Source organism: Triplophysa rosa, linkage group LG19 (genome assembly GCF_024868665.1).
Source record: "Triplophysa rosa linkage group LG19, Trosa_1v2, whole genome shotgun sequence".
NCBI classification, from domain to species: domain Eukaryota; kingdom Metazoa; phylum Chordata; class Actinopteri; order Cypriniformes; family Nemacheilidae; genus Triplophysa; species Triplophysa rosa.
This window is the reverse complement of record NC_079908.1, coordinates 16,823,939-16,837,621: the sequence shown is the minus strand read 5'-3', so window position 1 is coordinate 16,837,621 and position 13,683 is coordinate 16,823,939. Positions and strand designations below refer to the sequence as shown.

At 40.1% G+C, this 13,683-nt stretch overlaps 1 protein-coding gene across 3 annotated transcripts in view; it reads right to left on the bottom strand.

Moving 5' to 3' along the window:
- The window catches only part of whrna (whirlin a), a 72,072-nt gene extending 58,627 nt beyond the window's left edge, over window positions 1-13,445 (bottom strand). For 2 of the 3 annotated variants that reach the window (XM_057360961.1, XM_057360963.1), the window contains exon 1: window positions 11,949-13,445. In XM_057360961.1, coding sequence (XP_057216944.1) covers window positions 11,949-12,683 — 735 coding nt within the window. In that variant the 5' untranslated portion in view covers window positions 12,684-13,445. The remainder of the gene's footprint in view (window positions 1-11,948) is intronic. The other variant, XM_057360962.1, reaches the window with a different exon arrangement.
- Between the last annotated feature and the right edge of the window lie 238 nt (window positions 13,446-13,683).

Below are 13,683 nucleotides of genomic sequence, written 5' to 3'. Positions count from 1 at the left end.
TTGGGACACTGTACAAATTGTGAATAAAAACAGAATGCAATGATGTGGAAGTTTCAAATTTCAATATTTTATTCAGAATACAACATAGATGACATATCAAATGTTTAAACTGAGAGAATGTATCATTTTAAGGGAAAAATAAGTTGATTTTAAATTTCATGGCATCAACACATCTCAAAAAAGTTGGGACAAGGCCATGTTTACCACTGTGTGGCATCCCCTCTTCTTTTTATAACAGTCTGCAAACGTCTGGGGACTGAGGAGACAAGTTGCTCAAGTTTAGGAATAGGAATGTTGTCCCATTCTTGTCTAATACAGGCTTCTAGTTGCACGACTGTCTTAGGTCTTCTTTGTCACATCTTCCTCTTTATGATGCGCCAAATGTTTTCTATGGGTGAAAGATCTGGACTGCAGGCTGGCCATTTCAGTACCCGGATCCTTCTTCTACGCAGCCATGATGTTGTAAATGATGCAGTATGTGGTCTGGCATTGTCATGTTGGAAAATGCAAGGTCTTCCCTGAAAGAGACGACGTCTGGATGGGAGCATATGTTGTTCTAGAACTTGGATATACCTTTCAGCATTGATGGTGCCTTTCCAGATGTGTAAGCTGCCCATGCCACACGCACTCATGCAACCCCATACCATCAGAGATGCAGGCTTCTGAACTGAGCGCTGATAACAACTTGGGTTGTCCTTGTCCTCTTTAGTCCGGATGACATGGCGTCCCAGTTTTCCAAAAAGAACTTCAAATTTTGATTCGTCTGACCACAGAACAGTTTTCCACTTTGCCACAGTCCATTTTAAATGAGCCTTGGCCCAGAGAAAACGCCTGCGCTTCTGGATCATGTTTAGATATGGCTTCTTTTTTGACCTATAGAGTTTTAGCCGGCAACGGCGAATGGCACGGTGGATTGTGTTCACCGACAATGTTTTCTGGAAGTATTCCTGAGCCCATGTTGTGATTTCCATTACAGTAGCATTCCTGTATGTGATGCAGTGCCGTCTAAGGGCCCGAAGATCACGGGCATCCAGTATGGTTTTCCGGCCTTGACCCTTACGCACAGAGATTGTTCCAGATTCTCTGAATCTTTGGATGATATTATGCACTGTAGATGATGATAACTTCAAACTCTTTGCAATTTTTCTCTGAGAAACTCCTTTCTGATATTGCTCCACTATTTTTCGCCGCAGCATTGGGGGAATTGGTGATCCTCTGCCCATCTTGACTTCTGAGAGACACTGCCACTCTGAGAGGCTCTTTTTATACCCAATCATGTTGCCAATTGACCTAATAAGTTGCAAATTGGTCCTCCAGCTGTTCCTTATATGTACATTTAACTTTTCCGGCCTCTTATTGCTACCTGTCCCAACTTTTTTGGAATGTGTAGCTCTCATGAAATCCAAAATGAGCCAATATTTGGCATGACATTTCAAAATGTCTCACTTTCAACATTTGATATGTTATCTATATTCTATTGTGAATAAAATATAAGTTTATGAGATTCGTAAATTATTGCATTCCTTTTTTATTCACAATTTGTACAGTGTCCCAACTTTTTTGGAATCGGGTTTGTAATTAATAGACACTAAAATATTAATATAAATGATCAAATAAATGGTTATGCTATAACCAAACACAGACCGGACGTTAACTTCGGGCCAGGTGCGTACGTCCCATGAAATCGTCTACATATCTGTACCTAATGCTACATACTGTATAAGGACCCTTTTGAAAGGCTTCTACCCATTGACAAAAGCATAAACATTTTGAGAATTTGTTTTCCGTGTAGGGGTAACTTTTAAAAACATTACATTAATGTATTTTACTATTTATAATATACATTTTATTTAAAACAATCTAGAGTGTATACCTTCAGTGTCTCAAACAAAATCTGATGGAGGATCTGATGGATGTTATAATATGTTTTATAATATTAACCTATTGGTTCAGCTCACTCCCAAACATTCTAACGTGTTTATTGACAGATTATATTAGAAGATTATTAGAAGGTATTTCAAGTATTTCAAAAGTAACAATCTCAATGCCAACAATAGAGAAAATATGTAAAGCATGATACAACATACACTAACACACAATCACTGTCCAAAAAAATCTTTATCCACTACATGTGAAGCATGTCAGTGTTTGACTGCATCAGTCAATCCACTGTATTATCAACCCTGTATCTGTCACTAACCTACACTGCCCATGATGAACATATGAGCATGTCTTCTTGTGATCCTGAGTGGCAGAACAATTATATCACCTACCAAATCCCTTCTCTCTCATTATAGCGCCCTTCAATCAGAAAGCTCGACAGCTGTTCTCCCCACCCCCTCCATTCAGAAAATTCTCCAGATGCTGTGATTTTCCCTGGCGCAACTTTAAGGTACAGGAGATGAGCGTTCCCGGCTTGATCGCTTCTGTTGGCAGCGGCCCACGGGCAAAAATCTCATCAGTTTGTCTGTTCGATTTGGGGGGGTTGTGTTTTATAGAGACAAGGTCCGGACTCAGGTCTGACGCTCGGGGACAGGATAAAAGTTATCTGCCTTTTGACACTCGATTTGATGGCTAGAACTCAGATCCACAAACAGAACTCATTTCTCCAGAAACATAAATCTCAGAACGGAATCAATTACATGGACCTGATGCAAGACCTCAAGTACGGTCGCTCCTGCCATTGCATCACAATCCACAGAGATGTAATAAAACATAGTGCCCCTTCCTGACCCCAGACAAATCTGTGCAGAATTAATATCTCCATATGCCTCGCGCTCCTCCTCCAAATCCTTTTCTCAATATCAGGTTTGGGGAATTAAATTGAGTCCTCTCGAAAGCACGTTCTCACTAAAGAGCGATTTTAATAATCTTCCTAAAACCACTTAATTATCTCTCTTAATCTAAATCCTATGTGACCAAACAATAACTTACCCTCAGTACTGAACTGATATGAAAGCATCCAAATGTGCCTTACATTTTTGTTAAATACGATATGTGATTCTTTTATCAGGATGGCAGCTTAAGCATCAGAATTTTGAAGCATTACTCCATAACAAGTCCCAGTGTGTCGACAGATTAAAAGCATATAAAAAGCCCTAGATTTGACTAAACGTTTAGCAGGGATTTAGAAGGTTTCCCTGTTAAAATGAATACCAAACAATACCATAACATTAGTACTAACAAACTATCAGTGGTGTAAAGTATTGGAGTAAATGTACTTAGTTACTGTACTTAAGTATCTTTTTGGCTACTTTGTAGTTGTACTGAGTATTAAAGATATTAGCAACTTTTACTCTCTACTTGACTACATTTTTGAACAAGTATATGTACTCTTTACTCCACTACATTTGTAATGACTAATGCAATTACACATTACATTTCACCTGGTACCCATCATTCTTTTGCGGCAGTTTATTTTTGATACAGAAGAATTAATATAGCCATTTACAAGGCATTGAAGGTACTATATCTTGTGGGTTTTGCTCTTACTTACTAAAACTTGTCAACATGGCTTCTTTATGTGAATAAAGAGTGCATTATCAATTAGGGTTAGGATAGGGTTATCAATGTCAATCGCTGGCGGTTTATGTGAAATGAGGACATGACAGCAGCTGATGATGAGGCCAAAACCAGCATGCCCAGTTTAAAAAGGCTTTGACTTTTTAATTGGACTTAACATTATTTTATTTATCCGTTATATTGAAGAAACCTTTTGAAAGAGTTTGGTTTATTATGATCACTTGAGCTTAAATGAGACTTGAGTGTTATGGTGTCGACCATGATTTGTTGCAATTTTGAGGTGTTCAGTCTTATTTTGATTTAAGAAAATAAATGTGATTGCTCACCTCACAAATCAACTGTTTCTTGTTTTTCACTGACATGTCTCTTAAGTGTTCAAGGACTAGTGCTGCTTTGAGCCTACATTCAGTACGAGTAAAATACTCAAGTACTGTTAAATTCAGATACTCTAAGACTTTTACTGAAGTCATTTTTGAATTGGTGACTTGTAACTTGTAATGGAGTAGTTTTCGCTGCAAGGTATCTGTACTTTTACTTAAGTATGGTTTTCAGGTACTCTTTACACCACTGCAAACTATATGCATCCGAGCTTTAGCCACACCAGAGGTTTCATTAGGGCAAAAAGTTCTTAGTAAATAAGAGATGAAACAGGTGCCTACCTTACATATAGTATAAAACTACATACGAATCCTTTGCTATAAAAGCATGCATGTATGATATACATAATTTATTGTTTACATTGCAAAGCTTTTTAAATAATCATTCCCATGTAAAGAATGACGCGCTATTATCCATTTTACCAGTTGTTCCCAGGTGAAAAAAGTGCACTAAATTACACTTAAATGTATTAATAGCGCTATATTGTCATACACTAATTTTATACTTAAAGGAGCAAGGTGGAGATTTTAGCAGCATCCAGTGGTGAGGTTGTGAATTGCAACCAACGGCTCACTCAACCCTCCCTTTCGATGCACTTCAGCGGCTGACACAGAGCTAATGTCGTCACGTTTTCGCTTCTTTGCCGAAGGAGATAACGTATTTATGATACAGAGCAGTTTGTCCATTTAGGGCTACTGTAGAAACGACATGGCGAATTCCATGGAAGTGGACCCATGGTGTTTGTAGATAGTACTAGCTCGTTCTAAGGTGATAAAAACATAACGCTTCGTTATGTAAGGTCTTTATACACCTCTACAGACATAGTTATGTTTATTATATTGCATTTCTGTCAATAGATCCTCTAAAAAATAAGACATTGGACCTTTAACGTGACACTATAAATTAGACAAATGCATTAATCCTAATAATGACAAGACAAAAAAATAAGACGCTTCAATATGCACACATATTATCAGATGTGTCATATTGGATTTAACGGCTTTGTGTTTGCATACTGGGCACTGAGATGATGCCCATAGATGTGAACGCTTGCCACCCAGCATAACCACATGCCACAGTAAGAAAGGGTCAATTAGCAGATGTATCTGGTGAACAGTGCCAGCTATAAACCCATCCAACAAACCAGAAATGACGTCCACTGCCAATAAAATCCAGATTGATGGGCCCGGAGCAGATAATTAATAGAGAAACTCAATACATACTGTACGGACAACTGAGGCGGATGACAGTGACCAAAGCTATAGCACAGAGATTAAATACAACAAACTGTATGGATATAACCTTTGTAGGTCAATTACCGTTGTTTCTCGCATGCGGCGGTGAAAATTGGCAAGTGCAGCCACACACACAGTCACATGCACGTCGAACCTTCTAACAGAGCGGGGCGGCCATTTAGTCCCTTAATGTTTTTTTTCCCAGCAGATAGGTTAAGCAGCTAAGCTCACGCTGTTACTTTTGCAGTTATATTCAACAAACACTAAAGACCAGTCATTAGAGTCACATGACAGTGGAAAGCAGATGCAACAAACAAAACAAACTCACATGCTGGCGATTCGATCATTTCTGTTGCAGCATGCGTGCTTTCCTGAACAAACACAGAAAAGGGCGTGCAAGCACGCTTATGCAGTAAACGCTTATACTACATGTGTGGTTGGGTTCACACTATGTAGATAGTTCCCTGAGGCCCTGTGTGTACAGTACGTCATCACAAATCATTGGATCAATAATAATCTTCTATAAAGCAATGTAATTGGATGGATGCAGAAAGGTAGGTGCATATGTTGGCATGTGTGTGTGTGCATTTACTGTGTATGCGTGTGTGTGTGTGTGTGCGTGTGTGTCTATGGACTGTCCCCACGGAGATAATAAACCAGACATGTGCGTGCATGCGTGCGTGTGTGTGTGTTCAACTGAATGCAGAATACTGATAATGCAGAAAACCGGATTTTGCATTCAGAGCAAGTGTGCAGGTAACACTAATGAAGTGAAAAATCAGAAAAAGAGAGAGAGAGAGAGGGAGAGAGAGAGAGAGAGAGAGAGAGAGAGAGAGAGAGAGAGAGAGGAAGGTTATTCTGTATGTAATTGCATAGATAGAATAGATAAGATGTTTGTCTGTCTTTAAGGAAGAAAAATATTACTATTTCACAATTCTGCATTGTTCAGCAGTAGAAATACAAGAAAATCTGCATTGAAGTAATAATATTAAAAACTTTGTACACATGCGCACACGCACGCCGCATTTCCCTTCTGTCTCTGTCTGACATGAGCTGTGTAGGTGTTGAGACAAGGTGTTGCTTCTTCAATTATTTACAAGCACAAGTTAAAAAACTAAGCATCAGCCAATCACAAACCAAATCCAGTGGATTGGCCAATGAGAAATGGCATGCATATCATCAATACTGCAGTCTCATTAGAGATGTAGATACAACTCTATCTATTCTCTCTCTCTCTCTCTCTCTCTCTCTCTCTCTCTCTCGAAGACTAGAAGTGTCCAGTCATGCAAACACAAGAGCTCATGCAACAGATGGAAGAGGGTTTGGCTAGAAGGGGGAGGGGCTTGACTGTTTCAGATGACATGTCTGTGTCTTCCTTGAAAGCTTTAGAGAAGACTGGGGAGAGGAAGGACAAAAACAAGAAGTGGGTTATTAATTACAACAAACTTCAATCGCTTGGACTAAATAAAATCGAATTCGAATCGAATCGAATTGATCGAATTGAATGCACATCTAAAAAAATGTAACTTAGTAAAAATGTAACCTAAAAAGTCACTTGGGACCAGAGGTGTGTCGCACTGTTTTGTTAGTACAGTTTTGCTATTTCTGTTATAATAAACAGGGTAAAACGACCTAGTCACTTATTACAACTATTCAATTTTAATATAATTTAATACAATTGTTATACAATAAAATATTAATATAAATTAAATATAAAGGAAAACGTTATATTGTAGCCAAACAGTGACCGGACATTAACTTCAGGCTAGGTGCGTGCTTCCAATGAAACGAGATTGAAAACGGAGGTCGGCGCTAGCTGCAGATGGGCGGGTCAGCCGCAAGTGGGTGGGAAGTTAGCCGCAAGTGGACTGTACAAACCTCCAGAGGATTTTGATTGGTTTATTCAATGTTGTGTGTTGTACTATTGGTTCATGATCCACAGTTGATTGCATTGAACTTCCGGTGGACTAAAACGCTTTCATAAAAAGCTTTATTTTTAGTTTTGGCTTTATTGTATATTCATTTGATGCATTTTGACAAATTGTCAAACTTTAAACTACGATGACAATTTAATTTTAATAGTATTTTCAATACCGTCTTTACCTCCTGCCATCACCGCGTGAAAATCCAGCCTACATGCGACCTAAGCTCCTCCCACTTGCAGTTTGTGGTGTAAGCTCCTCCCATCTGCTGTTCTCCGGGCTGCAGCGATCACTACTCGGATGAAACTGTCTACAACACACTTTTATCAGAAGTGACTTACAAATAAGGAACGCTATAACAAAAGCAACTTATCCTAGGGTGCTGTAATACAAATAAGACTACCATGAAAATGCCATGGTATATAAATAAATATACAATATAATAACTGGAAATGCATCAACATTTAATGGAATTACCATACGATGCCACTATAGCAAGGCATCGCCACAGTTTTTATTTGCAAGTGAAATGAGTCCCATTGCACTTATTTTTGCAGAAAGATGTAACTTCATGTGTCTGATGGTGGAGGATTTTTTACAGTCTATGTTTATCTGAAAAAACAAACAGGCAGGCAGGCGCTGTCTGTGTTCCTCTTCTCTGAGCTCCCTGCAGCATGGAAGAGAGACTGCCACGTCTAGTCAGAGCGTCACGCTTTACTTTCATACAGTAATTCAGCATTTGTGTGTGTGTGTGTGTGGGGGGGGGGGGGGGGGTTGGGGGGGGGTGTGCGTGTGCGTGTGTGTGTGAGAGAGAGAAAAAGAGAGACGAAGAGAACAAAAGAAAGTAAGAGATTCATTCCTCTAAAATTACATTTAATGAGTATAGTTCTGTAAAGAAAAAACGTTTTTGCAGTGATTCATTCATTTCAAATGATGTTAAAACAAGGAGTTTTTTTTTTTTAAATGTCTGGGAAGTATTTTTGGCAAGTGAACAACTTGCACTGTGCTTTTTCATGCTGTAATATGCCAAAATACACATACTAAAGCCAAACATTTGTCAGAATTTCTCCCATTTTTTACTTAACAAGGACAAACGTCAATCACTTAAAGTGACAGTTCATCCAAAATAAAGATTCTTTACATCCTCGTGTCATTCCAAACCTGAATGACTTCGAAGAAGATATTTTCAAGAACATTGGTATCCAAACAAAATTGACGCCCATTGACTTCCATTGTATGAACAATTGTTGTGTCCAACCGAAGAAAATCATTTGCAGGTTTTGAATGACATGAGGGTAAATAAATGATGAGAGTTTTTATTTTTGGATGAACTATGCCTTTAAATTCATGCCATAAATACTGTTATTTCTTTCTGTTCATTGGTTTTGCCTGTCCAACATTTCAATTCCTCATGCTTCACTCACTCCCTACCAGAAATGTTCGAGTCAGCTTTGGGGACAACAAACCCAGACCATCAACCAAAAACATCAACCCCCTCAGCACAATGTGTCACCCCAGCGGCAGACCTGAGATCAGTATATCACAACGATGAGGGAGGTCTTGAAGTTACAGAAATGTGGACCAATGATCCACAGTCAACCATATATCAACAGGTACCCAACAGGGTGTAATGGGCAAGCATTAATCCTGGCCTGCCTCAAATTGATGAGGTCTGTCAGAGATAGGCAGTGTATGTTCTCCGTTTTATAGTGAAACTAAATCAAGATGGAGAACACAATAGACAGACATTCACTTGCTCTAAACCCATGAAATGCACAAGGGACCATATGAGTAAGGGTCAAACATTTGGGGTATATAAAGAACAAGACACAATGTGTTAAAACTAGTAAGCACACCAACTTAAAGTCTACTTAATAGAAATTCATCTGTCAGTAAGTCAGTCAGCATTTTCTATACTATATATAGGTAGAAGAAACCTGCTTAAACATGTTTGTTTTTCCTCTTGTTTTAGTTGTTTAAGGTTTTTACTTGATTTAAAGTTTCCACGTTTTTGTTTCTTATAAGGTTGTACCTTGGTTTTATTTTGTACACTATTAAAAAGCTGGTTGTTTCGACCCATGATTGGGTAAAATATGGCCAAACCCAACCGTTGGTTTAGATTAAACTAGAAAATGTGCATATTGACCCAATCACAAGTGTATCTAAAATAAATGGTTTTATACACACACAACGTTATAAACTACCCGTTGAAAAAATACAAACTTGTTTTTATGTTAACCCAACCACAACCTAACCACAACAAAAAAGGCACAACTTGCTTTTGACATCCGAATTGAACGTAACAGTTACCTATGTGATTTAAGCACTGAATCCGTCAGAAACTCTGCACTATTGCCGGATTTTAAAACGCTTATGACAGACGTGACTGCCTTCACAGAGGTTGGCTGCCTCCTGCCGTTTTTCTCACCGCTTATTTGCATTTGACACTTTTTGTCTGCTGTCAATCCCACAATCCCCTGCACAAGCCTATCGCTCAGCTCCCATACAGAATGAATTGAAAACACCCCCTCAGCTCTTTACTCTGCACCGGTGGACACGGACTGTTATAGGCTCGACCCAGTAATGAATCTTCTCTCCTGGCTCTAACTGAGATTGCAGCCAAGCATTTGCTTCGCCCTCGGTCGCCTTAGATGGTAAACACTTCTGTCTTAATCATCTCTTAGTGTCAGGACAACAAAAGCGAGAGGGATTTAACCTTTTAAATCTTGAGCCGAGGGGCGACGGCGGTAGGTAATATAAATGCTCTGTTATTCTGGCTGGCAGTCTGTCTGCATAAGAGACACAAAAGCATTCAAATTCAATCGGACCAATGTAATCTAACAGGTGCCTTACATTCGTAAAATCGGAAGGGAAAGAAAAGACAGTAAGATGAAGAGGAAAAGAGAACGTTGTTGCTTCTATGTAGCCATGCTTAAGGCAAGAGATGAGGAAATACCAAAAGACATTTTCATTTATCAGAACACGTGAACAGTGACCGCAGAGAAAGGTCATCCATTGCATCTTTGAGATTCAATATATTCTTAGGTGTTTCTCCTGGAAAAAAATAGCAATCAATCACACACCTATCTTCTCTAAAGTTTTAAAAATCTCAGTGTTCATATACAGGGACACAGAAGCCTAAGATCGAAAAGATTTTAATATAACATTCAACAGTTCTCATCAAATCCTCCAAGACCAAATTATCCGAGCTTTCCACAGCTATTTAAAACTGAACCTCTTTACCCTCATTGCATGTCAAAAACTTGCATTTCTCTTAAAGAATGTAGCATCTAAAATGAATATTTAAAGGAAACATAACTGAGCAACCCCTGAGCAAAAAAAGTAAAGTTGTCACCACTGACATAAAAAGTATACTATTTTAGTGTTTCTCAATAAGAAAGCAAAGAATGCTGAAAACTCATTTACATATCAAAAAGGTCAACGTAGCCCCGCAGAAACTCCATCTGTTTCTGAAAAGAAACTGCTAGAAAAATGAAAGAACAAATGGAGTTACATAAGTATACTGTACTGAATTGATATCTTCAGCAACAAAAGCTAGTTTTTTCACTGCTTTATAAACAACACTATCAAGTCAAGCAAAAGGTCAACTTCAGTCTGTCCATTCACTCATGTAGATCAATATGATTAGTTAGGAGGAGCTTCTGTTTAACAACATCAGGGTGGCAGGAATTTAAAGCCTGCCGTTTTCTGTGCCAGTTTTCCCTGGAGGTAAAAAAAAATAACTATGAAAGGTACCAAACTGTTTGTTGTTGAAGCAAATTTTCTCTTGGCACACAGACATGAACAAACAAGAGAATTTAGAAGTGTTGGCGATTTCCCTAAGAGAGCTTTATACAACAGATGTGTCCAAGGCATGAAGGCGTGTTAGCTGTGAGCCAATACTTGGTGTCAATGTCCCAAGATATGATTGAGACGTGCAATTTCATTTTTTGTTTTAATAAACAACAAATTAGACTGCATCTGAACAGGATCAGTCTGCATGCTCCCTGGAAATCAAACCAACGAGTTGTTACTATAGACATGCTCTATTAATTAAGCAAAAGGAACACGAGGAACAGACATGTGTTTTCTATAATGTAGCCTACATAACTCTATGTTTTACAGTGGAATTAAAAAATATGAAGAATATGGTGTGAAATTGTCATGACAATTGACCTCGACATTTTCCTTGGATGTGCAGGCGCAAATTATTTCCTCGATTCGCAAATGCGTTTAGTTTTTGCTGTTTTTTAGATGGCTGGTAATCTGAAAGAGTGTGGTGTGTTAAAGTGGCAGGTTTTATCCCAAACGACACGCTACGGACAAGAATCATGATGAAGTCTCTTGGAGAGAAAGTGAAGACTATGACGAAAAGCACGTTCAGCACCATGGACAGCGCGCGCGATTCTCGCACCGAACACTCAATTTGGTCAGAATTATTATCGATGAGAAATGTGCAAGCCACGTGCATTCATTTAACTGTAGTCTATACAAACTGGTCAATAAAATCGACATTTGTACGGACGTTTCTGGCTAATTTATCTCAATAGAAATGTACATGTATCACCCCAGGGTAAAGGGAACGATTGAGCTGCTTGTCGCGCATAAATAATCGATCACGGAGAAGGAGCACATCCTTCGGTCCCTCTGTGGTCAAATAACCGGGCAGAATCCGGTGATCTAACACGGTTCTGTCGTCTGCGCCCAGTTTGCCACACAGAAAAAAGACATCAAAACAGGCATAAAACCTACAACAGTAGCTGATAAAGTTAGTGTATAAATAAAGACGCGCAAAATTAACGTTACCACATAAGCACACGTTCAAAACCAAATACGCAGAGCATTCATTTTTAAAAGTAACAACGTAACTTGAAATAAACTTGCAACTTACCTTAACTGCCTCTGCGTGTGTGACCCGATCAAACACTTTGTCGTTAACTTTCATAATCTGATCTCCTATTCGCAAACCCTCTTTTTCCGCCAGTGAACCCGGTTCCACCAGTGACACGTAGATCCCGACCCCGTGCTCTGAGCCTCCGCGAATGCTGAATCCCAAACCCTCGTTGCTCTTGTGCCGTTTGAGGATAACCTGTCGGATCTCTCCGGGCGGCTCCGGTAAGAAATTTCTGCCTAGAAGAGGAATAAGCGTCGTTGTCCCATCGCTGCTGGTGCTGATGTTGTCTGGTGACCCGCGCAACGCGACCTGAGATGCCGAATGGGCCGAGAAACGAGCCCCGCTTGTTGGACTCGAGTTAGCTGCATCGTGGGCACCTTCCGGGTCACCATTTGGCGCAAGAGCGTCGGATTTTAGGTAGAGACCCTCTGAAGTGTATTGATCGAAGAGAAGCTGATCCGAGCGCGGGATGACAAGCCGCAGCATGGGCAAAAGCTGCCGCTTACTCGGGACATTGAGTATGACTTTGAGCGTTTGGACCAAATCGCAGACATTGCGCTTGGAGTGGTACACGTTGAGGCAGTGGATGAACTGCTCTCTCTCGAAGTCACTGAGCAGCAAGTTGAGCGCGTTGTGAAGCTTCTTAACGTTGGCTGACAAGGTGCGCGCACTGGACGCCACAGAGTTACCCGAGGAAGAGTTCAAAGACAGGCGCTCCAGATCTGTGCTCATCCTCTCGCTCCTTGGCTGAATTACAGAGCCACGATGAAGTGGAGAGGCACGGCCAGCATTGCAGTGCCGAGTCTATGGGAGCCTGCGAAGCGGCGCATGGCACATCGGTACCCTAACATTGCCCGTCATACTCGTTGTTACGAAACGGGAGGCATCGATCTCAGTAGCCCTACAACAAATAAACAAATATATCCAATTGTTTAGGCAAGGGACGACTAAGCAAAAAGTTTGGATTTTTTTCAAATGCACTCTTCGCGCACTTAAAAGCTGTTTTGGATATAACAGACGGAAAGCGCACCTTTCCAATAATGGTGACGTTGCGTCTTGTTTGCCTAGAAAAGGGTCAAGTGGCCACAGCTTCTCCGATGTCTTCGTCGTCAACCGTGAAGCAGTTCCGAATGTCTACATAAAATTAAATACCTTAAATGGAACCATTATCAAACCCATGCGTTCCTATCAACGTTTTAAAAGCGTAACGTAGGTTACTCAGCCCTAATCCACTCGTCTCGTGTATTGAGGTTATGGCAGCCAAACTACACCGCAAAGTTGTTTTCCTTTTGGCAAGCTCAAATTCGCAAAAGTAAAGTTGCAACGCGCATTAGTTCCTTGGAAAGCGCACCTGATGTATTCCAAAGCCAGAAAACCCAACAGGTTGTAGATTTATTCACCGCATTACAGGGCAAATAAATACAGCACTAGGGCACGGAGCTCGACAGCGGTCGTCCAGCATTCAGCTGTCGGAGGGGATCGACTGAACAAGCTCGCTCCAGTGCGCCCCTATAAAGGAAATGACGCAGTTTATGTGGAGCGCATAAGTTGCTAAGTAACCAACAACACACGGGTAGGGAGGGAGAGCGCAGGACTTGCAAATGCCCAAATGGCTATTTTTAGAGTCACAGAAAGCAGTCAATCAGGAATCATACACTATCTTACACAGTAAAAATGTGTTGCCTTTAATTCCTTACAAGTCATTTTAATTTACTATGTTAAATTTTGGCTA